This window comes from Wickerhamomyces ciferrii, contig 00026, assembly GCF_000313485.1.
Source record: "Wickerhamomyces ciferrii WGS project CAIF00000000 data, strain NRRL Y-1031 F-60-10, contig 00026, whole genome shotgun sequence".
In the NCBI taxonomy this organism is placed as follows: domain Eukaryota; kingdom Fungi; phylum Ascomycota; class Saccharomycetes; order Phaffomycetales; family Wickerhamomycetaceae; genus Hansenula; species Hansenula ciferrii.
In genome coordinates this window covers 26,427-52,301 of record NW_011887714.1, presented here as the reverse complement: position 1 = coordinate 52,301, position 25,875 = coordinate 26,427, and the positions used below count along the sequence as shown (strand labels likewise).

General features: G+C 31.7%; 14 protein-coding genes across 14 annotated transcripts; 8 read left to right on the top strand and 6 right to left on the bottom strand.

Annotated features, from left to right (window-relative positions):
- Positions 1-7: 7 nt before the first annotated feature.
- COQ4 (ubiquinone biosynthesis protein COQ4) lies at positions 8-871 on the bottom strand (the record flags this gene model as incomplete). The annotated part of the gene is made up of 1 exon (XM_011278226.1): positions 8-871. The coding sequence occupies one exon, from the start codon at positions 869-871 to the stop codon at positions 8-10; it is 864 nt and encodes a 287-aa protein (XP_011276528.1).
- A 183-nt stretch (positions 872-1,054) lies between these two features.
- Positions 1,055-2,020, top strand: RAV2 (Rav2p; the record flags this gene model as incomplete). The annotated part of the gene is made up of 1 exon (XM_011278225.1): positions 1,055-2,020. The coding sequence occupies one exon, from the start codon at positions 1,055-1,057 to the stop codon at positions 2,018-2,020; it is 966 nt and encodes a 321-aa protein (XP_011276527.1).
- Positions 2,021-2,030: 10 nt separating this feature from the next.
- SPC19 (Spc19p) lies at positions 2,031-2,528 on the bottom strand (the record flags this gene model as incomplete). Its single annotated transcript, XM_011278224.1, has 1 exon — positions 2,031-2,528. One exon carries the CDS (start codon positions 2,526-2,528, stop codon positions 2,031-2,033), a length of 498 nt encoding a protein of 165 aa, XP_011276526.1.
- A 246-nt stretch (positions 2,529-2,774) lies between these two features.
- BN7_1166 (uncharacterized protein) lies at positions 2,775-3,929 on the bottom strand (the record flags this gene model as incomplete). Its single annotated transcript, XM_011278223.1, has 1 exon — positions 2,775-3,929. The coding sequence occupies one exon, from the start codon at positions 3,927-3,929 to the stop codon at positions 2,775-2,777; it is 1,155 nt and encodes a 384-aa protein (XP_011276525.1).
- A 350-nt stretch (positions 3,930-4,279) lies between these two features.
- Positions 4,280-5,875, top strand: RLF2 (Rlf2p; the record flags this gene model as incomplete). Its single annotated transcript, XM_011278222.1, has 1 exon — positions 4,280-5,875. The coding sequence occupies one exon, from the start codon at positions 4,280-4,282 to the stop codon at positions 5,873-5,875; it is 1,596 nt and encodes a 531-aa protein (XP_011276524.1).
- Positions 5,876-6,189: 314 nt separating this feature from the next.
- MCM4 (MCM DNA helicase complex subunit MCM4) lies at positions 6,190-9,033 on the top strand (the record flags this gene model as incomplete). Its single annotated transcript, XM_011278221.1, has 1 exon — positions 6,190-9,033. The coding sequence occupies one exon, from the start codon at positions 6,190-6,192 to the stop codon at positions 9,031-9,033; it is 2,844 nt and encodes a 947-aa protein (XP_011276523.1).
- Positions 9,034-9,584: 551 nt separating this feature from the next.
- Positions 9,585-11,201, top strand: BN7_1163 (Vacuolar protein sorting-associated protein; the record flags this gene model as incomplete). Its single annotated transcript, XM_011278220.1, has 1 exon — positions 9,585-11,201. The coding sequence occupies one exon, from the start codon at positions 9,585-9,587 to the stop codon at positions 11,199-11,201; it is 1,617 nt and encodes a 538-aa protein (XP_011276522.1).
- A 94-nt stretch (positions 11,202-11,295) lies between these two features.
- Positions 11,296-12,252, bottom strand: LIP2 (lipoyl(octanoyl) transferase LIP2; the record flags this gene model as incomplete). Its single annotated transcript, XM_011278219.1, has 1 exon — positions 11,296-12,252. The coding sequence occupies one exon, from the start codon at positions 12,250-12,252 to the stop codon at positions 11,296-11,298; it is 957 nt and encodes a 318-aa protein (XP_011276521.1).
- Positions 12,253-12,428: 176 nt separating this feature from the next.
- On the top strand, positions 12,429-13,703 carry RKM2 (protein-lysine N-methyltransferase; the record flags this gene model as incomplete). Its single annotated transcript, XM_011278218.1, has 1 exon — positions 12,429-13,703. The coding sequence occupies one exon, from the start codon at positions 12,429-12,431 to the stop codon at positions 13,701-13,703; it is 1,275 nt and encodes a 424-aa protein (XP_011276520.1).
- Positions 13,704-13,787: 84 nt separating this feature from the next.
- CBS2 (Cbs2p) lies at positions 13,788-14,873 on the bottom strand (the record flags this gene model as incomplete). The annotated part of the gene is made up of 1 exon (XM_011278217.1): positions 13,788-14,873. One exon carries the CDS (start codon positions 14,871-14,873, stop codon positions 13,788-13,790), a length of 1,086 nt encoding a protein of 361 aa, XP_011276519.1.
- A 257-nt stretch (positions 14,874-15,130) lies between these two features.
- On the top strand, positions 15,131-15,850 carry CAB5 (putative dephospho-CoA kinase; the record flags this gene model as incomplete). Its single annotated transcript, XM_011278216.1, has 1 exon — positions 15,131-15,850. The coding sequence occupies one exon, from the start codon at positions 15,131-15,133 to the stop codon at positions 15,848-15,850; it is 720 nt and encodes a 239-aa protein (XP_011276518.1).
- A 226-nt stretch (positions 15,851-16,076) lies between these two features.
- Positions 16,077-20,057, bottom strand: BN7_1158 (zinc finger CCCH domain-containing protein; the record flags this gene model as incomplete). Its single annotated transcript, XM_011278215.1, has 1 exon — positions 16,077-20,057. One exon carries the CDS (start codon positions 20,055-20,057, stop codon positions 16,077-16,079), a length of 3,981 nt encoding a protein of 1,326 aa, XP_011276517.1.
- Positions 20,058-20,939: 882 nt separating this feature from the next.
- On the top strand, positions 20,940-22,808 carry MSS116 (ATP-dependent RNA helicase; the record flags this gene model as incomplete). The annotated part of the gene is made up of 1 exon (XM_011278214.1): positions 20,940-22,808. The coding sequence occupies one exon, from the start codon at positions 20,940-20,942 to the stop codon at positions 22,806-22,808; it is 1,869 nt and encodes a 622-aa protein (XP_011276516.1).
- Positions 22,809-23,241: 433 nt separating this feature from the next.
- Positions 23,242-25,746, top strand: VPS34 (phosphatidylinositol 3-kinase VPS34; the record flags this gene model as incomplete). The annotated part of the gene is made up of 1 exon (XM_011278213.1): positions 23,242-25,746. The coding sequence occupies one exon, from the start codon at positions 23,242-23,244 to the stop codon at positions 25,744-25,746; it is 2,505 nt and encodes an 834-aa protein (XP_011276515.1).
- Positions 25,747-25,875: the final 129 nt, after the last annotated feature.

The window sequence follows — 25,875 nt, the reverse complement described above, 5'->3', positions numbered from 1 at the left end:
ATCCCTCTTAATTTTGTGGAATAACACCTAATTCTTTTCTAACATCTTCAACATCCCATTCCATGAAATCTTCCCATTTTACACCAATAAAAGGTTTTGATTGTAATCCATTCAAAAATGAGTCAAACATATTAATACGAGCTTTACGTTTATCACTTAATTTAAACCATGCAAAACATGCTAATCCTGTCATTGGTAATCCGGTATTACCAAATTCAAATGCCTTAACAGGTAATTCACCAGCTAAATCAATTTTAGATTTCGTCAATATATGAACAATGTCATGAGTTTGTCTATATCTTAAGAATACATATGCTAATTCTTCATCTTGGATCAATTTAACAGGTGCTCTTGAATCACCATCTTCTGTAAATTTCAAATATTGGAAACCTAAAGAATTTTCTGGTAATGTTTTCAACCATTCTGGATCTAATGTTTCATTATTCATTAAAGGTCTTTCTCTAAGTATAGATCTTCCTGTTGAAGTTTGTAACATTTGGTCTCTCAAATTTTTTAAAACAAATTCAAATGATGAAACTTCACCAAAATTATTAATATGAGTTCCATTAGCAGGATTTAAAAGTGCACTTATCCCACTAATCAAGAATATTGAACTTTGTTCCAATGAATTTAATTTGATACGACCATCTGGAAATTTACGATCCTCGTGTAATGGTTCTCTTGCTTGCTGAATAAATTCATCCATTTGTGGGAATGGTAACTTATTATGAATATCTTCAATCTCATCAGCCAATTGAATATTCTTGAAATATTGAGAGTTTGTTAAAGTTGCCAAAGTGGAGATTATGAATGTTCTTTTGGAGATTGTAGTTGATACTTGAGTGACATTGGGTATGTGTCTTGACAACATTTTGCTAATGTTTTTGTATTGTATTTTTTTGACTTTTGGTGATGTTATCGTTTAAGTCAAAATTATGGGTTGATCGTTTTGAATTTTTATAGATTTCTATTTTGATCGCGATTTCAAAGTAATTTGACTTTCCTTAACTATGGAAGACCATTTGAACCCCATCAATGAGAAACTGCTATTAAAATGACTACTGAGATATTCCCAAAGATACCGAATAACGAAATCAAACAACAGGAGGAAACTGTGCAAAAAAGTGAACAAAAATGGCTCATAGAGCATATAATCAAACCAGAATTACCCAAGATTATAGAGACATTAGGTCATTGTCTTGATGTTATAACTTCCAAAGATATCATCAAATTACCAATAAGTTCCAATCGAACCGAGCAAGTTAAAGGAATCGTATCAAGATCTTCGTCTGAGTTGATAGATCTGGATATCAAACTACATTTAAAAACTTTGAATAGGAAAATTCATTTGAAATTACAATCACCAATCGAATTAGTACAAATAACTAAGATTATTGGAATGATTACTGAATTGATTGGAGAAATTGAAATACTAAAACAATTTGATTTGAATGATATCAATGGGTTCCTTGATCAATTGAGGAAGATCCTTAAGAATTTATCAGATTGTAATAATACATTGAATAAACCTCATGAATCTATATTATTCCCTCAACATGGAATTAATTTATCTGAAACATTTGATACTTTGGCCACAGGACAAAATTTATCTCAATTTCAAGATAAATTAACAATAGATTTCTTTATATTAAACACAGAGATTTCAATTGAATTCAAATCCCTAGAGAAGATTACAGAATCACCATGGAATGAAATTGATTCAAATGGAATAAGTCATGTTGATAAATTACGTGAAGGTTTGAAAAATCATACAATAAAATTAAATGATATATTAGATCGTGATAAACGTAAATTGGGACATGTTTTCGGTTTAAATAAATTCTCAACAAATGATTATTTAACAAGATCAATAACTTTTAATAATTCTGTTGTTATTGAAGTGGAAAAATTATTAATCCATTGTCAAGATCCAAATTTGATTAGTATTGGTGCTAAATTGAATGGATTGGAACATTTGACTAGTAAGATGTTTAAAAACCTGGAATTATCATTAATGTAAAACTTTGTTTTCAACGTGGGATCATACTTAATCTTGCTTTTCTATGTTGTAGTTTTACACTTGAAAGTTTGAATTTTAATCTATCTTTCTTAAGTCTTAATTGTCTTAATTTCTCTAATTCTTCTTCTGAGCCTTCAATCTCCACATTCTCTTGGTTTGCTTTCTTTGCCTTCTCATCATTTTTGAAATTATTTATTCTAACTTGATTCAATTCAATTTTGGATACTAAATTTGATTTTTTTCTTTCTAATTTAGATATTTTTAATCTGACTTTATCCTTTAATGCCTCTATCTTAGGCTCTAGCTCATAAACAAGGTGTTGTTTAGCATCATTTAAATCAGTTTCAGGTATTAATGTGAAAATGTTTGACTGTTTTAATACTGTTGGTAACCTTTCGAAATCTTCTGATAGCGCGTCTAATGAATTCAGACTATTCCCTAAAAGCGATACTGATGCCGATAGTGACGATATGGAACCATTAAGTGTATTTGCGTATGAATATGACATGATGTGAGTTGGTTTTGAAGTTGGATGGTGTGGGATTCTTCCCTTTTGTTCTTACTTTTGATCAATGGTTTGTTTACTTTTTCTATAATTTCTATAGAAAATGCTCGGTAAAGGCACTACATCAACAAAATTAAAAACATATAAAAGACGAAAATGAATCCTACTTGCAAAGATTCAATTCGAAAAAAGGTCTACAGAATCATGAAAAGCTCAATCATCTATTGTCTCTAAATTCATTAAATCTCATTAAAAATCATCATCATCACTACTACACGAAATTTCCCATACTAAATTATCATTATCACCATCACGTCGTACAATTTGAATAATATGTGTTATATCATCATCATCATCTGAGCTATCAGGTATTTCATCCTGATCTTTCTGCCTAGGACTGATTATATGTTGCGAATTACTGTTCATCTTGACTTGTCCTTTGTATTTAACTTCACCTGGTAAGCAAACATCTTGTGGAAATGTATCATATTTTGAAATATTGCTTATTATTGAACTTTGTGAGCTCAGCAGTTCTATTGGATCATCGAGCGTTCCCCTTGTTGAATTTCTATGATGTACTCTTGGTTTGGATATTGGTTCAACTTCTATAATCGAACCTTCATCTGACGAAAATCCAACCTCACTGAATGATGAAACTGGTGATATTTTATCATTTTGTACGATCCTTGTATCATCAGGAGGACCATAGTTCCCATCTTGTGAACTTCTAAATGCTTGACTGAAAGTTATGGCTGGTGAAATCTCAGTTTCAACATGACCAATTCTTTGTGGAGAATGATATCCATATAAACTATTCCAATCATTCATATCAAAATCCGGTGATTCAGTAGATGCTTCCCATAATTTCAGTTTTGATGTACAATCAGAACTTGGGTGTAATATTTCAGACCTTCTGGGTATTTCTTTCCTTTTAAATGTATATTTCAAATGTCTCCATTCATTTGGTGTGAAAACCGAATCATAACAATGTCCATCATCACTATTGAAAGAAGAAGTTGCACTTGCTTTTAATAACAGATCACCACTAGTGGTTGGTTCTCTAATTTGCATTTGTCTGAATTTTTGTGGTTTACCAGAAAGTTTCCTAATCATTTGATCTGTGACTGATAATTTCTTTGCCTTTTTCTTTGGTTTTGGTTTTGTAATTTTTGGCTGAGCATTCTTCTTCACTTTTAAAGGCGGTCTAGGTGTTGGTATACTGCTTGATGATGATGACACAGATGATACTAATGATGATTCTGATGTTTTCAAGGCAAATTTCTGTAAGAAATCAGAAACTTCATTCTTCTTTGTTTCTTGATCCAAATCATCCAATTTCCCCTGTATTTGAGTCGAGAGAAAGATCCCTTCATCATCACTTGGTGGAATCTCTTCTTCATCCATGCTCCAGCTATATCATATCAGTACTCTATCAATAATAATCACCAGTAGAATCTTCACTTTGAATTCAATCTTTCTTCATCATTTGTTGATTTGTACGTACTAATTTTTTGTTTTGATTTTTTTTTTGTATAGCTTTGAATCAAAATCTGTCAATTATTACTATGTAAGTCACCGTGTCAATAACCACTCATATGAATATAAATTCGCGAAGACATTTTCGTGTTTGGTGACGCGTTTTTATTGAAGATGAAAATATACAGAAGCGAGTTTTGATTTTGAAAAGTTGAAAGATTTCAATTAAAAGTGGTACTCATTGACAAAAACACAGTTTATCGAAATAAGGGAAGGTAATGGCTGCTACTTTGGATACAATGAGCGATACATTACCTGAAAACAAGGCTTCAGAACCACAATATATCGAACTGGAAGATTCCCCAGTAAAACCTAAGATACAATCAACTATAGATACAATTCAGCAAACAACACCTCAAAAACCAAACTTCAATACACCAGCAAAAGATGTGTTGAACCAAGAGCAACAAAATTCAAATAATAGTACGCCTTCAAAGACTCCTAAGCAGAAACAAAAAGAAGAGGAAAGAATTGCTAAACTTAAGCAAAAAGAATTAGAGAAACAAGAAAGGGAAAAAGCAAAAGAAGCTGAAAAACAATTAAAGGAGCAAAAACGTCTTGAAAAAGAACTTGAGAGAAAGAAGGCAAATGAAGAAAAGGAAAGAATCAAGAAGGAAAAAAGAGATCAATTGCAAAGAGAAAAAGAAGAAAAAGAGAAACAAAGATTGAAAGAAAAGGAAGAAAAGGAGAAACAAAGACTTGAAGAGAAAAAGAGGAAAGAAGAGGAACGTTTGAAAAAAGAAGAAGAAAAACAAAAAATTGAAGACGAAAAGAAGAAAGCTGAAGAAGAGAAATTAAAACAAAAGCAAAAATTACAAATTTCAAATTTTTTCAAACCAAAATCTGTCGTCAAGAGTTCAACAATTACTGATGAATCTACAACTAAAGAAGAATCTTCTAATCTTGATTATTCAAGATCATTCCATGAGTTTTACCTAAGGGCAAATGTTAAGCTTTTACCACTTCCAAACAAAATTGATACTAAATCATTTGATGAAAATTTACAATCTTCTAAACCAAATGATTTGAAAAATTGGTTTCAATCTAAGCATAATCAAGATAATCTTAATGATATCCAAGAAAGTACTACTGCTAAATATATTTTTGAAAATCAATTAGATGCTGCACCTTTGGAATTTAAATATATTAGATTTTATGAAAATATTAGAACATATATTGGAACATACACAAAAGATCCAAAACTAGGGATTGGGAGAAATCCATTTTTGTCCATTGAAACTCCGTTTATAGATTGGGATGATGAACAAGAGGAGGATGAAGAAGGGGAAGGGGAAGATATAGATGAAGAAGATGACGATGAAGATGATGAAGACGATGAAGGAAGTGAAGAAGATTTATCAGATTTCTTAGAAGATGATAAAATAACAAATACAAAGAAAAGAGCACTTGGTCCATTAGTACCCATTGTTCATTGGCATGAAACATCTGAAATTGATTTGAAGCTAGAAATCTTAAAAGAGAATGTTACAAGTATAGATCCATTTCATAATTATTGGGAAACTATAACAATAAATTCAGATGGTGTATCGATAAGTGAAGAACCAAAACCCAAAAAGACCAAAACATTAATTTTAGAAAGAAATGATTTAGAAATTTTTGCTAAAGAAGTTCATAATACTGATTTCACCGTACCAACTATGGTCGAATTATTAAAGAAAAAATTACCAAATTATACCAAACTAACCATTGAAAATACATTAAAAGCTTATGCTAAAAAAGTTGGTCCAAAAGCTACAGAAAAGAAATGGGAAATTGATACTGAACAATTGAAAAAAGCCATGGGAGTTTGGTAAAGAGAGACTTGTAATTATATATCTTGATTTGTTTTCATCTTATATTTATAATTGTCAAATTAATACGAAATTTACGCTGTTCATTAGATTAATCCCATAATATTGTAAGAAATGTCAATTTCATTCCGAATCGGGAAGTCAACAAAATGCAAGTTTCCCGATTCGGAATATTAATTAAACGCGTCTCGAAATTTTACACTTTTGAAAAATTCGAGATTTGTATTTATGTTTTCAATTTACTTGTAAAAGTACGTTCAACTATACACAATATCTATCACCTATTCAACCACATTTGACATTCTTCACCATCCATTATGAGTTCTCCATCCCATAACCAAAATTCCACAAGTCAGAATAGAGATGATACAAACCAAGATGAAAGTTTGACTCAAGCTGATTCTTTTGGTCAAACAAATGCTGTTCCATCTTCACCATTATTCATGCCAGAATCTTCAGATGTTGATGAAACTCAAAGACAACAACAACAACAACAACAAAGAAATTCTCAAAGAGGTGCATCCAATGTATCATCACCAATTTTCTTTCGTTCTTCACAACCAGGTTCACAAGCCAGTTCTCGTCCAGGTTCAGAACATGGTGGTATTGGTGAACCAAGTTCTCCATTAAATTTCCCATCTTCAGCTCCAGGGTCAGATTACCCAAGATCAGATATCAGTAGATCAAGTAGACGTGGTCCAGGTCGTTCAGATTTGGGATCTGATATTTATGCTGATATTAGTTCAAGAAGACGTGCTGAACAAACTAGACATAGAAGAGGTGATATTCATTCTTCAGATATTTCATCCCCAATGAGAAGAAGAGTTTTCAATAATAACCAGATACCTTCATCACAACCTGGTAATATTTCATCAAATTTAGGTAATGAAGATATTGATGAACCTGTTAGAATTATTTGGGGTACAAATGTTAGTATTCATGAATGTTCAAATGCTTTTAGAAATTTCTTAATGTCATTCAAAATGAAATATAGAAAACTTCATGATAGTGAACCAGTTGATGATATTGCTGATAACGAATTATATTATGTTAACGAATTAAATTCAATGAGAAATTCATTATCAACAAATTTAAATTTAGATGCTAAAAATTTACTTACATTTGCACAAACTAAGAAATTATTTTATCAATTACAAAACTATCCACAAGAAGTTATCCCAATTATGGATCAAACTGTTAAAGATTGTATGGTATCTTTAATTGTGGAAAATGATCTTGATCATGATATTAGTGATATTGAAGGAAGAATTTACAAAATTAGACCTTTTAATATTGAATCTCAAAGAGGTATGAGAGAATTGAACCCAGAAGATATTGACAAATTAGTTAGTGTAAAGGGTATGGTCTTAAGATCAACACCTGTTATTCCAGATATGAAGATGGCTTTTTTCAAGTGTAACATTTGTGATCATACTACAGTGGTTGAAATTGATAGAGGTGTCATTCAAGAACCAACAGTATGTCCAAGACCGGCTTGTGCACAACCAAACTCAATGATTCTTGTACATGTGAGGTCTTCTTTCGCTGATAAACAAGTTGTTAAATTACAAGAAACTCCAGATCATGTTCCAGATGGTCAAACTCCTCATTCTGTTTCATTATGTGTTTATGATGAATTAGTTGATAGTGTTAAAGCTGGTGATCGTATTGAAGCTACAGGTATTTTCAGATCAGTTCCGGTAAGAGTTAATTCAAGACAAAGAGCTATGAAAAGTTTATTCAAAATCTATTTGGATTTAGTTCATATTCGTAAAATTGACAAAAAGAGAATGAATATTGATACTTCAACAAATACAGATAGTACCAAACAAGTGAACCATGATGTTGATGAAGTTCGTAAGATTACTGAAGAAGAAGTTCAAAAAATCAAAGAAACAGGTGCTAGACCAGATCTTTATGAATTATTGGCTAGATCAATGGCACCAAGTATTTATGAATTAGATGATGTTAAAAAGGGTATATTATTGCAATTATTTGGTGGTACAAATAAAACATTCACTAAAGGTGGTAAATATAGAGGTGATATTAACATTTTATTATGTGGTGATCCTTCAACTTCAAAATCTCAATTATTACAATATGTCCACAAGATTGCACCAAGAGGTGTTTATACATCAGGTAAAGGTTCTTCTGCAGTTGGTTTAACTGCTTATGTTACAAGAGATATTGATACCAGACAATTAGTCTTAGAAAGTGGTGCTTTAGTTCTTTCAGATGGTGGTGTTTGTTGTATTGATGAATTTGATAAGATGTCTGATGTTACCAGATCAGTCTTACATGAAGCTATGGAACAACAAACCATTTCTATTGCCAAAGCTGGTATTATTACAACATTGAATGCAAGAACTTCCATTTTAGCTTCTGCAAATCCTATAAATTCAAGATATGATCCAAATTTACCAGTTACATCAAATATTGATTTACCACCACCATTATTATCAAGATTTGATCTTGTTTATTTATTATTGGATAAAGTTGATGAAAGAACTGATAGATATCTTGCTAAACATTTGACAAGTATGTATTTAGAAGATACACCAGAAAATGTTTCCACTACAGAAATTTTGCCAGTTGAATTTCTTACATTATATATCAGTTATGCTAAAGAAAATTATGCACCAGTTTTGCAACCTGAAGCTAAAGATGAATTAGTTAAATCTTATGTTGATATGAGAAAATTGGGTGATGATTCAAGATCATCTGAACGTCGTATCACTGCAACAACCAGACAATTAGAAAGTATGATTAGATTATCAGAAGCACATGCTAAGATGAGATTATCAAATGTTGTCGAATTGAAAGATGTTAAAGAAGCTGTTAGATTAATTAAATCAGCTATTAAAGATTATGCAACAGATCCAATAACGGGTAAAATTGACATGGATTTAGTTCAAACAGGTCAATCTTCTGCACAAAGAAGAATGAAAGAAGATCTTTCCAAAACAGTGTATGACATTTTAGAACAATATCCAGGTGACGTTATAACGTTTATTGATTTACAAAAAGCTTTGAATGAGCAATCACAAGAAGTTGTTGAAAATAATGAATTAGGAGATGTCTTGAATAGATTGGTTCAACAAGATAAAGTAATTGTGAATGGTGAAGGATCTAGAAGAATGATTCGTTTGAGTAGAAGATGATGAGCTTTTAGCTTTAAGTGTTTAATGATAATTTTTAATTTGTATTATTTTATTCGTTTATATAGTATTTATATTTATTGTAGAATGAATATAGTTTTACCCACAAGGTTCGAATGGACGTACACTCCAACCACTGCGCCACAGCCAATATCAATTCCTGTGCTGCACCAACCATTTCCGCGCCAGAAATCAATTTGAATATTCACAAAGCGCTATGTCAATCAAAGGTGTTTTGAAAGGGAAATTTATTGGTTTATCATTCAATTTGCAATCGATTTCATCGAAACAAACTTTTGGACAATATTGTGCATTATTCAAGAGACCAAAGCATTATTAGTCATAGCTTACCACAATCATAGAGCTGCATTTTAAGAAGTCAACATTTTTTATTTACTTTCGCATCAGGCAAATGTTCAAACAATCAAATTGAAATATAAACACATCATAAATAAAGAAATATTCGAAAACATCCGAAAATCTTGAGAATCTGAAAGAAATTTAGAGCTAGAATAATATTATAATCTGAGATAGATCAAGTACTTATAAAAAGCATGGAAGTTGCAAACCGCACACATAACAACAACCTGCCGCATGAACAAAATGGAAATGGACATCATAATCAACGACATGATAATCATCTGGCACCACCATCGGATACTCTAGATCTGGAAATTGGATTTGAAAGCAAGCCCAATAGAGCCCGCTCCAACTCAAAAGTATATCGTCAGACATTACCACCACCTCCTCCACCTGCCAGTTCATCAAAATCATCAAAATCATCTACAAATGGTGGAGTGGTGCCACCTCCATCATCAACAACAACAGCAAATTCATCATCAGCAGCTAGAAATTCTATAGATCGTGCACCATCTGCAAATTCATTATCGTCATCTTCATCCTCATCACCTGTGCCATCATCTTCATCCATACCGTTACTGAAAAGATCTTATTCAAGAGAACAATACACTTCTATTCTTCGATTATCATCATTGAATGGAACATTTGATAGAAAGACATTGAACATCCCAACATTCCCTGATATATTACAACTTGGACGTCCAAATAGTTCACAAAAGGCACCTAGTATAGATAATGGATACTTTGACTCCAAAGTTATTTCAAGAAATCAAGCTGCATTATTCATTAAAGATGATCAAATATTTATTAAAGATTCAAATTCTTCAAATGGTACTTTCGTTAATAATGTTAAAATTGCCAAAGAAACTGCTATAAAGGAAAATGATGTGATTGATTTAGGTATTGATATTGATGCAAATCAAATGAAACAACAACACCATAGAAAAATTAGTTGTAAAGTTGAAAAAATATTCACTATACCTTTAACCAATAATAATAACATAGAATCAATACTGTATGACTTGAATCACAGTGATCAAATACAGGCTGAGGAAAGCAAGGAAGTTTCACCATTTGATGCCGCCTTTTTCGGTGATGTTACAACAGATTTAGATGATTTAGCTATGGGGATGAATCATGATTTTCTTTCAGGTATTTTCGTCAACAATAATATTGGAACAAGTTCAAACTTAACAATTTCTGTTAAGATTCTTATGGATTTGATTCATCAAGAAAAAATGTCAAATTTAAAACTTCAATCAATTGAACGTTTCTTGGAAAATTATAAAATTGAATTAAGTCGAGGTGAACAAACTGCTAAGATAAGACAAATGAAAAGAGATTTAGATGAAAATAAAAGATTTGCTGAAAGAACAGCTTTTCAAATGAAAGAACTTGAAGAACAATATGAAGATTTAAGTAATAGATTAAGAGAGGATAAACAAATAATTTATGATAAATCAAATAGAATAAAAGAATTAGAGAATGAAAATATAAATCATAAAAAATCTATCGCTAGAGATTTAGAAACCAAAATTGATGAACATGAACGTTTGTTAAATGATAAGCAGAAAGAAATTGATGAATTAAAATCAAATAAACAAACTTTACAATCAAATTATGAATCAAATTTGAAAACTCTTGAAGAGAAAATTTCCACAAATAATGACAATTATTCCATTTTAGAAAAGAAGTATGAGAAGCTGTTAGAATCTAGAGATTTAGTGCAGACTAAATCAGATTTAATCAATATGATTTTCATATCTTTGGCCATTGTTATTATGGGTCTACTAATACTAAATGTGTTTTGAGCGAAATCACATATAAACCAATTTTAATGCATATTTATATAATAATCAATACTTAAGCATATATTTATACAATTTATCAAAGTTATATACATGTTTATTGTTGTTCTGGTGAATCTGTATGTAATTCTAAATTATCTAATTCTATAGTTTCAACTTGTTCAACACCTAATTTACTTGCAATTTGTCTAACTAATTGTCTTGAAGCATCAGCCATAGAGATATCAACGCCTAATTGTTTCATTGATGTCTGTGATTTACCTGGCAATCCACAGAAAACCAATCCAGACTCCTCAATTTTGGGTATTTCGTTTGAAACGTTTAATGAAACTCCATGGAATGTTATAGATCTTCTAACTTGTAATCCAATACTAGAAATTTTAGTATCTTCATCGATCCAAACACCTGTATTTGCCGTTTTTTCACTCTTGATTCCGTTCTTCCTTAGCATTTCAATAACTGCATCTTCTATAAGTGAAACAAAACATTTTATAGTTAATTTTTTAAAATCTCTTAAATCAACAATTGGATATATAACAACTTGACCTGGATTATGGAATGTAATTTCTCCACCTCTATCAGTTTGAACAAAATCATAACCAGTGTTTTGTTTCAAGTTATCAATACTTTCTTGACTTAATCTCTTCTTTTCACGTTGACCAGCGGTGAACACAGGTTTAAATTCAAATGAAAGAACAGTTGGTGATGGTTTATTATCTAATATTTGTTGAATGATTTTTTTTTCATAATCATTACTCTCAAGTCCTTTACTTATCAGTTCTTTATTACTTCTTTCAATAGTAGATACCATTTTCTTGAAATCCAAGAACGCTGACACAAACTGTGTTTGAATTTCATGAGCTTTGTTGTATTCAAATGGAACTGTGAATCTTAGATGACGAAGAGTCTTTGCGGATTCTTTGATTGGTGAAAACTTGGTACATGATTCAGTTTCCTTTGGAGCTTCTGAGCTACCTTGCGTAGTTGTTGAAGTTGTGTATGCTCTCTTCAATGACGCTGTCACGATATTTTGTTGAAGTTTCAGTCTGAGCATGTTGTTCCGGTGCTTCCCTATATCTGATATGTTTAGTGTTGATGGTTGAAAAGATGAAAAGTTTAATTTCGGTGATTTGTAACGGTTAAGAAAAATAAAGTGTTTCTGCATATAAACTTTTATACCCATCAATATATCTAGATTTTATCCAGATTCCAACTCACATCAACTTCAAAATGACCCGTCCAAATGAAGAGAAACTAGATAATTTGCTGCAATGGCTTCTTCCAAGCACTACAAAGACTTCAATTTCTGAAAAGATTCAAGTGAAAGAAACTCAGGGAAGTGGTAGAGGTATCTATGCAACTTCAGATATAAAACCAAATCTTCCAATAATCACCATTGATCATTCTTATCTGTTGAACTACACGACTATAGTGGCACATATATTCTCATGGGGGTCAAGAAATAAGTCCCTTCCAGATGTTTATAAGAATATCAAGGTCCCTCCTGCTGAAAATGAGGATCATATCACTTCATTATATAAAGAGTTCACATTAGAAGAACTTGGTGCATTATCTTCGTTCCAAATCATGTCATTATTTCTGGAGCTTGAATCTTCAAGGGGTAAAGAATCATGGTGGGATCCTTTCATTCAAATGTTACCAACAATTAATGATTTCTTAACCTCTCCATTTCTATGGCAAATCCAGGGTAAATATGAATTGATCGAAAAACTACCCAAATCAACACAGAAACATTCATTAAAGATGTTCAATAGGTTTGAATCAGATTTTAAAGCAGTTAAAACCTTACTTGAGACTCATAATGCTTCAAAGGATATCATAAATCATGATAAATTTGTTTTGTATTGGATGTGTATTAATTCTCGTTGCCTTTATATGGAAATTCCACAAAAGAAGACAACGTCTGATAATTTCACAATGGCACCATATGTTGATTTCATCAATCATTCCACAAATGATCAGTGTAAGTTGAAAATTGATAGAACTGGGTTCCATGTCATTACTACCTCAAATTATAAAGAAAATGATGAATTATATTTATCTTATGGGCCTCATTCAAATGAATTTTTGCTCTGTGAATATGGTTTCCATCTATCAAATAATGAATGGAATGATCTTGATATAACTGAAGAAGTAATAGACTTAATGAATGATGATCAAATTGAATATTTGAAGAAAGTTGGTTATTACGGTGATTATACAATAAATAAACAAAATGTTAGTTTTAGAACAGATGTCGCTTTAGCTGTCTTACAGGAACGTGATGACTTGACCATCAATAGAAGATTAAGCGCATTATTAAATGGTATATCAGATGGTTCTTTTTATAAAAGAAGATCTAAACAAATTCTCATCAATATATTAGAAAAAGTTAAGGAAGATCTAGAAAGAAATTTGGACCTCAATTCTCAGGATGATCCAAACTTGAAAGTTATTGAAGCATTGTCAAAGGAAAGGGTTGAACTTATTGATAGTTACCTATGATTCGATCAGAACGAATTATGCATACTACAAAACTATAAATCTCATGAAATTATATGCATTCTATGTATTAGTTGTAATTTTTTTTTAGAGTCTTCCATTAAGACCCCGATTGTTTGCTAAAGAATATTTAGCCCTCAATATATCCGAATATGTAGTATTTAATGGTGCTTTGATTTTATGTTTCTTTGCAAGAGAAGATAAATATCCATTGGTTTCAAATATTTCTTGCTTTTTAGATCTTTTTTGAAGTTTGGCAATTTCTCTGCCACCTTCTTTATTTAAATTTAAATTGTTGAAAACAACATCTAATAATCTTTCAGAATTTAATGCAATTGATCCTAATGGTGAATCAACTAACTCTGGATGAGCTATTTTCAATATTTGACATGATTCATCAATCAAATCACCTGATATTTCTGATATCTTATCCATTTTTAATAAGTCACCATTGTAACAATCAAAAACATCAGTTAAGGGCTCTATGCATGCTTTTATGACTAATGATTCCATTTGTAATAATTGGAAATTAAAATAACTAACGAACACAGGATCAACTTCTCTTAGTTTCGATAGTAGTTGTATAAATGGTGGTTCATTCTTCATATCTATTAGATTATTTTGTTCTGATATTGGTGCATTGGAGTTTTTGGGTACCTTAGTTATAGTTAAATTACCTCTTCCTATATTATTAACACCAAATTCACCAGCTCCCCACAAACTATGTGTACTTAAACATTGGTAAATATTAGGCTTCTTGGGGCTATTCCCGTATAACTGGTTGATTGTTTGTGTAGCTGACATGCTAGGATTCAATAGTAAGATATTTGAATTTTGATTTATTGATTTTTGGAATTTTTTCAATTCTGTCTTGAGTTGAAATGAACTTGATGATATTGTGAGGTTTTCTATAGGAGCGTGGTCTCCGTTTGCAAATCTTGGAGGTTGGTATGCAGCCATGAGTTGTGTGAATTTTGTAGATGCTCTAAGGTTGGTATAATCTGTTACGGAAACTTTTGAGTCATTTGAAACAAATCTTGATAGTTGTTCATCAGATTTCAGTAGTAGCACAATGTCTGGGATCTTTGGTTGTTCTGGATACTTTGCCAAGTTGTACACCAGAAACTTATTAACGTCAGTTAGTCCCAGTGAGTATACTCTGGGTATCTTCATAATGGAATGTTCTTCTGTATCACAGATCAAACGAGGTTTTCTTCTTGATCTTCTTGATCTTCTTCGTCTCTGTTAAGCACTGAATAATTTTGGTATGCCAATTTTTTCTATGCGCGCGAAAGACCAAAAAAATTAACTTCTCCAAAATTCGCGGGTACCCACTTTTTGTGATAAGCTCATCAAATTCAAATCAGCTTTGTGCACTCAACTTCTACCGTCACGGGACAGCTAAACATCACCAGTCACGCAGAAGTGCAATGCTTATTGTTGGTCTCACAGGTGGTATTGCTGCTGGGAAGTCTACTGTTTCCAACAAGTTGAAGAATGACTACCATTTAACCATTGTGGATGCAGATGTTATTGCCAAACAGGTTCAAGAACCAGGAAATTCAGCATATAAGAAAGTTGTGGAGTATTTTGGTCCTAAAGTTGAAACTTTATTACTTCCAGATGGCAAAATTGATGGACCTACATTAGGTAAATATGTCTTTGCAAATAAAGATGAATTAAAAGTTTTAAATGGTATCGTTCATCCTGCTGTTAGATATGAAATATTTAAACAAATCCTGTGGGCTTATGTCACATTAAATAGATTGGTGATCTTAGATGTTCCATTACTGTTTGAAGCTGGTCTAGACAAAATTTGTGGGTCTACAATTGCTGTTGTTTGTAAAGAAGATGTACAAATTGAAAGACTTTTAGCAAGAAATTCACATTTAACTTTAGATGATGCTCATAAAAGAATCAATTCTCAAATGTCAAATCATTTACGTATACGGAAGGCGGATTATGTCATTGATAATAGTTCTTCATTATCAGATTTGAATTCACAAGTTGAAGGAACTGTCCAAAGGGTTAAACCATCATTAATTGTTTATTTGCTGGAACTCATTCCACCATTTGCTATTTTGTCAGCATTTGGAAATTTCGTCATTAGAAGATACTATGATTACACCAAACATTCTAAAGAAGAATAAAACTTTGCACTACAATATTTATCAATGAAGATAAATTTTAACTTAACGAATAAATATAACTTTATATTAGCCATGAATATTATTTATAATAAACTAAAACCTTAACGAAGCAAACCCCATGTAAAATCAATCAAACTCTAGCAACTGTTTGTAAAAGCAAAAAAAATCAAAATAAAATAAACCTAAGCGTAAAAACCAATAATGTAGATACCTGGCATATTTAAAATTAAGGGCGATATGTTTCATATCTAAGATGCTTTGGTGAATATTCATTCAAATGTAGATAATGACAGCCTTCTCCAAAATCACACTTTGGAAAAAATTTACAAACTTGAGTATATTTGTTCATTTTTGTATATGTTTTAACATGATAACGGACATCTCTCAATCTCTTGTCAAAAATTGTCTCCTTTGCACTTGGGTGAGACTCGCCCAATTCTCTGTGATTGATTGGACCTGTTGAAGTACCTGAAGTTGAAGATCTATGGATTGATGGTCTGCCACCTCTTGAAGGATATTCTCTTGCTTGAACATCTCTGGATCTTTCATTTGTGCTTGGATGATGTTCACCTGATTCTCTGTGATTTATTGGACTTGTTGATGTACCTGAAGTTGAGGATCTATGGATTGATGATCTACCTGCACCTCTTGAAGGATATTCTCTTGCTTTTGGTGATGTTGGTAAAATTTTACCACGAGTTGATGGAAATAATTCTTCTTTATCGTTGGTTGATCTATTTTCAAATGGTGGAGGTGTGGACTTTCTTGGAAACAATTCATCTGCACTGGTTCTTCTATCTCTTGATGTTCCATTTTGAGCAGCATGTGTGAATCCATTTATCGGTAAATTTTCATTGGAATAATGAACTGAAGTTGAAGGTTCATAGCGATCTTTATGATCTTTTTGTGATGATGATAATTTTCTAGTATGATCTAAATGAGAATCCTTCTCCAAAGGACGTTTATTGGTATTCACCCAAACATCAGATCTTGAAGAAGTAGGACCTGCAGGTGGTGATTGTGAGTCTTCTCTGAAAGCAGCACCTTTAATTTTAAATACTCTAGTTGGACCATCTGAGCGTTTTGAACTAGGCCCAGTTGGAACATCATTTTTGTTAGTTGTAGAATTACCATTTGCAAAAGTAGCTGAAGGTAAAAGACCATCATTAGTATTGGAACCACTATTGAAGTTTTCAGTACCATTTACAGAATCATCTGAAATCAATGTACGAGGTTTTGAAATAGGTTTGGATCTTGACATAAGATCTGCAATTGTTATAGATTGACGTAATTCAGGAGATTCACTTTGTTGATCGGTATCATTTTGAGTAGTTTGAGTATTTTGTGGTGCTGTTGAATTAGAAATTTCTTGTGGAGGTGGAGAAGTTAATGATTGTAATTTTTTTAGCGATTCAAAAAGTTTTTGATGTTTATGATCTGTTGAAAGAGATTGTGTTGGTGCTTGTGCAGTTCCAGTAGCAGCTTGATTATCTTTATTATCAACATTTGCATTTAGTTCATTAGTGGAATCATTTGGGTTTTCAATTTGAGCATTGTTCATCACTTTCTCGTCTCTCTTATCTCTAGTATCAGATCCTGTAGAAGCATCTTTATCATCTTCGGCATTATTCTCATAATAATCCAGCATATCATCATCATCAAGTAAATTCAAAACTTCAGGGTCATGATTAACATTTTTATCTTCATTTGGTGAATCGTCAAAACCATGAGTATTTTCAATATTATCATTGATATCTGTAGGATCCAGTTTTGAATTAGCAGCATTATCGACGATATTTGTTGGTTCATCGATTGAAACATCTGGAATCTCATAATCATCATCTATTTCTTCAACAATCAGACCCTTTGGCTCGTATGGTGAATAAGTTTGAGAAGCAGGTTTTCCAGACAGATCTGGCACTTTTGGATCAATATATGCTTCAACTTCACGTAACCCACCTCTTGTAACTGCTGATTCATCACAATCTTCAACAAGTTCCATCGATCTAAGGGTATTCCAAGGACTTATAACAAACTCTTCAACATCACCATGACTTATACTGAGCTTTTCATTTGATCTACTATTTGGACCTTTTTGATTTGAATTTTCTTCATCGGCTTCTTTTTGTGCTTTTAAGGCCTGTGCTTCAGAATTTTCCATGGCTTTAGCTCTGTTTACACCAGAAAATTGATGTATAACATCAGATTCAAATTCTTTAACTTGTGTCAAATTACCGGAGAATCTAACAGTTTTCTTTCTTCTATTTCTTCTTTCTTCATCTGATAAAGTCAATAAAATACCTGTGGATTTTTTACCAGGTTTTGATGTTGATCCTGGAGTAGTAGCAGTATTAGGTTTACCTGATGCTTCTGATCCAGAAACTTTTCTTTTACCATTATTGATATATTTGTGAAGTGACCATTTCTTTGATGGTGCTTCTGATTGTTTTTCCGCAGCAGAGGTTGAAGATGATGCCGTGCTGGTATTAGTGGAAGTGGTAGCAGCAGTGGATTTAAAAGGTGTAGGTCTTGCAGTAGGTAAGACACCATTATTAACTATGGTAGGTTTTGGAGCTTGGTTAACATTTGCTGTATCATTATTTGCAGAATTTGGGCGTCTACTAAACGCACTATTTGTGACAGTAGGTTTCTTTGCTTTGACTTCAGGTTTACCTGATCTGGAAAATGAAGATGATGTAGGTGGAGGTGGTGGTACTGATCTTGATTGTTGTTGTGGTGGTTGTGATTGTTGTTGTTGTGTTGAAGGAGCAGGAGTTGATGGAATTTTTGTATTGTTTGTTGTATTAGCGGCAGTAACAGGTGAAGACTCTTTTGATTTTAATACTCTTCCTTCTAATTTAGCGCCTTGATCAAATATTCTATCACAAATCACTTTAAATCCCGGTTTATTCTTGACGGTATATGACATGACACTATCTAATTTTATTTCCTCAAGTTTTGTTAAAGTAAGACGTAAATTTTCAATGAATAAGTAGCAGCTTTCAATGTTTTTTGTATTATCTTTACTCAGATCATATCTTAACCAATTTGCAACTCTTTTAAGAAGTTTTGTATCTTTTGATAACAAATTGAATAATTCAACATCTTTGGATAAACTTTTAACTAAATTATCTGTAAGATCATATCTTATATCATAATCCGTACCATATGTATCTTTTGAAATTTCTAATATTGACGATTTAATCAAACCAAATAATCTATTTGGATCTTTGAAAAATTTCAGAATTGGTAAACTTTGTTTGAATAAATTACAAGCTTCATTTCTATCCATATTATTATTGTTCACCTTAGAGATAATATCTTTAAAATTGACTTCTAGTTCTTCAAATTGTTTTGTTATATTCAGTCTAGGTTCATCATCTGATTCAGCGGTTAAATTTCTTGTATTTTCTTTGTTGGTCTTGGTTTCTTCAACATCTTTAGCCTTATCTGAATCTGCATTAGCAATAACTTTTGGTTCTTCAAAATCTGATACTTTGAAAACATCATCAGCTGAACTTCCATAACCAATCAATTCTATATCTGATTCTGATTCTGATTCTTGATCTGATCCTGAATCTGAATCTGCACTTTTTCTTTGTTCAATAACAGTAATTGTTTTCTTAACAGTTGGTGGATTCTTCTTGGTGTCTGCAAGATCCCTTAATTTCTTAAAGATATCTGGATCAACTCTAGCAGCATCTAATAGTTGATTAAAGTATTGTTCACATTTATAACTTAATTGTTTTTGAACATAATCTAATTCCTGATAAATTTCTCTTGATTGAAATCCTTCTTTAACCAATCTATCCTGGGCGTCTAAATAATTGATCTTTGTAATATGATATAAATCCAACAGTTGATCTGAATTGAGTAAATCTGATTTTGTTGCTGAATCTAAAGTAAAATGGGAATTTCCATTATCCATTGCTTGAGCTTGTATTGGAGATGTAACCATGGTGTTGTTATTGTTGTTGTTGTTGTTGTTGATGTTGAATTTTCCTTGATCAGGGGATGTAGCAGCGGCATTTGGAAACAGTTGATTCAATTGATCATCTCTTGGAGTTGGAGACCTATTCATTTGACCATTCTCATCATTTGGAACCAGATTCAGTTGGTGATGTATGTTTATATTGTTGTTTTGGTTGTAATGATTTGTAAATCCCACAGGCAAAGAATCGAAGAGAAGCGATGGTGATTGTTGCATTTTGTGTCTTTTTTCCCTAAATTCTAATTTGGATTTTTGCAGCGCGATTCTTCAACCCTGAACAGTGGAACTGGAACTTTTAAAGTTCTTCTTTTCAATCAATAATTTCTTGTTCAACCAAACAACTTTGATTTGATCAAATAAATCCCAAAATTTAAAATTCCTATATAAAATAAGCGAATCTGATAAACTACAGGATTATACACTTTAATCAAAGAAAAAAAATCTGTCAAAGCGCTTTACACTAAATCGTTCTCCACCGAAATGGTAAACTCAATAGATAGCTTTTTGTAAAGTCAGTTTATAACCAACAACAGATAAGTGGGTATCAATAAGGATGATTTCAGCAAAGCGTTAAGATATATTGGTACAATAAGTCTTAAGCGCTAAGGTAATCTAGTATTAAACTCTGTAACGGTAACTATTTTGCTTAATAACCTGTATAAAAGTATAGAAGTCTAGGAGAAAGCAAGGGAGGTAAAAGGAAGGGAGATATTTAGGGGAAATGCACCCTTTTTATAGTGCAATTTTTTAAAACTGGTTTAGCGCTGAAAATCCCACCAATTAAACTTCTTCTTGTTTCCATTTGAAACAAAATTTCTCTTTTAAATAGTAAATTGCTATGGAAACAAGTCAAAGAACAAAAAGAGGGTAACGCTTTCAAATCCATGTGTCCTTTACCATTCTCATCTCATCTTCGCGAATTTGTTTTATCTTTTTTTTTTTTTTTTAATTTTAATTTTGAAAAAATAAGCAGATTTCTTTTTATCGTGAAAATTTTAAATGTGGTGTAGTACATTATACTTTATATAACTTCATCATTGTATTTTATTGATCTTTGTATTCTTTTTTGCATTAAACAAGGAAAAACATTATCAAGCAATGAACACCTTAACTTTGCAAGTCACCCTTGCTAAGAGGTGCTTTTCTTTAGCTTCAAGATCATCAATTAGATCATTCTCCTCTACACGTTTCCAAGCTAATGAAAATAATGATGATAGTGAAATTAAAGGTTTTTACGAAAAAGGTATTATTAGTGAACCTGTTTATAATTCATTAACAAATATGAACTTCACAAATTTCACTCCTGTTCAAACTCAAACAATTGAACCAATTTCTAAAATTGAAAAAGGTATTGTTGCAAGAGCTAAAACTGGTACTGGTAAAACTTTAGCTTTTGGTATTCCATTAATTGAAAAAGCTTTAAAAAGAGAAAATCCTGCTAAAAATCCAGATGTTATTGGTCTTGTTATCTCTCCAACTAGAGATTTAGCTTATCAAATTAGAGATGAATTAATTAAAGTTACAAAACAATTTGATAGAAGTGTTCCTCGCGTTAATATTCATTGTCTTGTTGGTGCTGAACCAAAATATCAACAAATTAAAGCTTTCACTAGATTCCAATCCACTCCTCAAGTTGTTGTTGCTACTCCAGGTAGATTATACGATTTGTTAGATGATCCAATCATTCAAGATGCTATGAAAAATTTGGAATTTAAAGTTTTAGATGAAGCTGATAGATTACTTGATGATGGGTTTAAAGATAATTTATTAGAAATTCAAGATAGTATTGCTGAATTAAAACAAAAATCTGGTTCTCCAACTGAAAAAACTTTATTATTCTCTGCTACTATTGATAGAAATGTTTTAGGTTTTGCTGAAAATTTAATGGGTAAAAATTTAACTTATATTGATACTGTTGATCCAAATGAACCTGAAACTCATGAAAATATTGATCAATCTTTAATTACTACTGAAAATTTCTTTGAAAGTTTTGTCGCTTCATCAGTTTTCATTGGTAAACAAGCTGAAGAAGTTGAAGATTTCAAAAGTGTTGTTTTCTTACCAACTGTTAAATCAGTTTCTTATTTCAAAGATTTATTATTCAATTATGTTAAAGAACAAAATATCCGTTTACCAGTCTTTGAATTACATGGTAAATTATCTCAAGCTCAAAGAGATAGATCAGTTCAAAATTTCAGACAACGTTCAAGAGGTGTTTTAGTTACTTCAGATGTTGGTGCTAGAGGTATGGATTTCCCAGGTGTTACTAATGTTGTTCAAATTGGTGTTCCAACTGATACCACCAATTATGTTCATAGAATTGGTAGAACTGCTAGAGGTGGTAAGAAAGGTCAAGCTTTGATTGTTTTATCACAAGCTGAAGCTCCATTTGTTAGACAATTAAAAGATAGAAAAATTCAAATTGCTAATAAATATTCTTATGAACCATCTCCGGAAGCTGAAGAACTTATTACATCCGGTTCTAAAAATGTTAGACATAAATATTCATTAAATGAAACCATGGAATCAATGATTGGTTTCTATAATGGTATGGTTAAAAACTACCGTTTACGTTCAGAAGATGTTTTGAAAAACATTTCAGATTCTTATGGTTTATTAGATGGTACACCAGGTACATTACCAAGAATGAGTAGAACTTTATTGATCACAGCTTTACATATTCCTGAAAGAGTTGCATCTAGATATTTCAACTTAGCTCGTGGTCCAGTTTTCAGTGGTGATAGATTTGGCGGTGATCAAAATGAAGATGCTGATGATGGATTCAGCCGTGGTGGTAACAACAGATTTGGTGGTAATAACAGATTTGGAGGTAGTAACAACAGATCATATGGTGATAATAATAACAGATCATATGGTGGTAATAACAAATTTGGTGGTAACAGAAACAATAATAATAACAGATGGGGAAACAGAGGTAATTCCAACAACCGTGGTAACCGTTTCTAATTCACTAACTAACTGATATTGTTTGAAAAATTATTTGTGACCAAACAATTTGTTAGATATTTTTACTATAAGTTTCTGTTAAAATTGAATTTTATATTAATGATGTTATGATATTAAAAAAATTACAAGTTGCACTATGAAAAAAAAATGAAGAATATGGTGGACTTCCCTGTGTATATTTAGAAGCTGTGTTATATGCTTCCCGTGTAAATAGAAAATCACACTGATAAACTTTAGATTGTTAATAATGTTTTATTGTAGATTCAAAGTATTCAAATGGTTATATGAGCTCTGGTTGTGTACTTAAAATAATTCGCGGGTTATCTAAAGAGCGCTTAATTTAACATCAATTAAATAACAAGCAGGTATCGAACAGAATTTAGTCCAAGTCTATACAGCTAATTAGGGCCAAGTTTCCATATATAAGGTCTCAATGTCCTCCAGAAACGTCACTTATTGTCTCTCGCGGGACCTAGATTTCCCCTTTAGAGTTAAGATCACAGCATTGGAAGGCTCAAAACAACTACTTAAAGAATCAACAAAATTTACAAATCCTTCAACACTCAAAAAGTTATCCAATTTTCAACAAAACTCAGACTTATTTGCCACTGCAGTCGTCACATTAGATGGATTACCACTCACATTGCCAATTACAACACCTTATACCTCATTCAGGAATTCAAGAAAGTGGAATGAATGGCTTGAACTACCCATAAAAGTTAATCAATTACCATTCACATCTAAATTACACATTACTCTATGGGAATTTGATGATTCTAAGAGATCTATATTTGGTGAAGCTGAATTAAACATCTTCAATGTTGAAGATGATTGCACATTGAAAAGAGGGAGACAAAAATTGGATTTGATATTAGCTGATAACAACACTATAAACCTTGTTAAATCTACCCAACCCACCAAAATGGATGATTTAGAAAAATTGATTAAAAAACATGAAAATGGTGATATAATATCGGTTGATTGGCTTGATAACTTAACTTTCCGTAAAATTGAACAAACTAATAGAGCTCAATCTACAGATTCACAATTCTTATTATTCATTGATTTGGTACAATTTGATATACCCGTTGTTTTTTCAGATTTTAAATATCCACCTCCACAAATTCCAACTTATATCCCAACTGAACAACAACCACCATTAAATCAACCAAAAATTAATACTGGAAAATCATCAACTCTCAAAATTTATGACCCGGAACAATATGTTTCTGATCCTATAGAACAAAAATATAGAAAATTGGAACGTAGTCATAAAGATGGTCCATTAGATCGTGAATTGAAACCAACAGCCAAAATAAGAGATGAATTAAATAAGATTTTGAATTATTCATCTGTTCAAGAATTATCACAATATGAAAAAAATCTTGTTTGGAAATTTCGTTATTTTTTAATTAATAATAAAAAAGGGTTAAACAAATTATTGAAAAGTATAAATTTCTCTGATGAAACTGAAAGAAAAGAAGCATTAAAATTAATTTATAAATGGGTTGAAATTGATATTGAAGATGCTTTAGAATTACTCGGTCCAAATTTTAAAGATATTACTGTTAGAACTTACGCTGTGGAGAGATTGAAGAAAGCACATGATAATGAATTAGAATTATATTTATTACAATTAGTCCAGGCACTCAAATATGAATCATTGACAAGTTCAAGTTCCATTGGTAATAGTGAATATTCAATTGTGGAATTGAATGAATCTACATCATCTTCAATGTTGAATGCATCATTATCACCATTATCACAATTTCTTGTTGATAGAGCATTAGGTAATGATAGACTTGGAAGTTTCCTGTATTGGTATTTAAATGTTGAATCTAAGGATAAACCAAATTCTGTATATAAACAAATATTGGATCACTATTTGAAGAATTATACAAATGATGGTTTAACAAAGGAGATATCACTTGTTGACTCACTAGTTAAATTGTGTTTGAAAATTAAAAATACTAAAGATACAACACCCAAAAAAATTGAAGCTTTAAGATCAATACTTGATACTAAATTTAAAAGTTTCCCACCGGTAAAACTCCCATTAGACCCTTCAGTGGAAATTTGTGGTACTATATCAAGTGAAAGTTCCGTTTTCAAGAGTTCATTATCACCATTAAAAATCACATTTAAAACAACAGATGGTGGTGAATATCCATTAATGTTTAAAGTTGGTGATGATTTAAGACAAGATCAATTGGTTATTCAAATCATTTTATTAATGAATAGACTTTTAACTAATGAAAATGTTGATTTGAAATTGACACCATATAAAATCTTAGCTACCGGTCCAACAGAAGGTGCTATTCAATTTATACCAAATAGTACACTTGCTAGTGTTTTAGCTGAATATCATGGTATATTGCCTTATTTGAGACATCATCATCCAGATCCTAATGAGGAATTAGGTGTTAGTGATTGGGTAATGGATAACTTTGTTAAATCATGTGCTGGTTATTGTGTCATTACATATATTTTAGGTGTTGGTGATAGACATTTAGATAATTTATTGATTTGTCCAGATGGTCATTTTTTCCATGCAGATTTTGGTTATATCTTGGGACAAGATCCAAAACCATTTCCTCCATTAATGAAACTTCCTCCACAAATCATCGAGGCATTTGGTGGTGCAAGTTCTCCAAAATATAACATGTTTAGAAATTATTGCTTTGTGTCATATTCAATCTTGAGGAAGAATTCTAATTTGATTTTAAACTTGTTTGAAATGATGAGAGATTCTAGTATCCCAGATATTACTATTGAACCTGATAGAGCTGTTTATAAAGTTAAAGAGAAATTTTGTCTTGATATGAGTGAAGAAGAAGCCATCATTCATTTCCAAAACTTGATCAATGATAGTGTCAGTGCGCTTCTTCCGATGGTGATTGATAGACTACATAGTTTGGCGCAGTACTGGAGAGCCTGAGGTCCTGAGCTCAACTATACTAATTAATGACGATATACGTGAAACCTTTTGAAATAAATGTAGTTACCAAACAATTCTGTGTAATTCTGTGGTTATATGGCTGCTGAGATTCTGGCCGTATCGGTAATT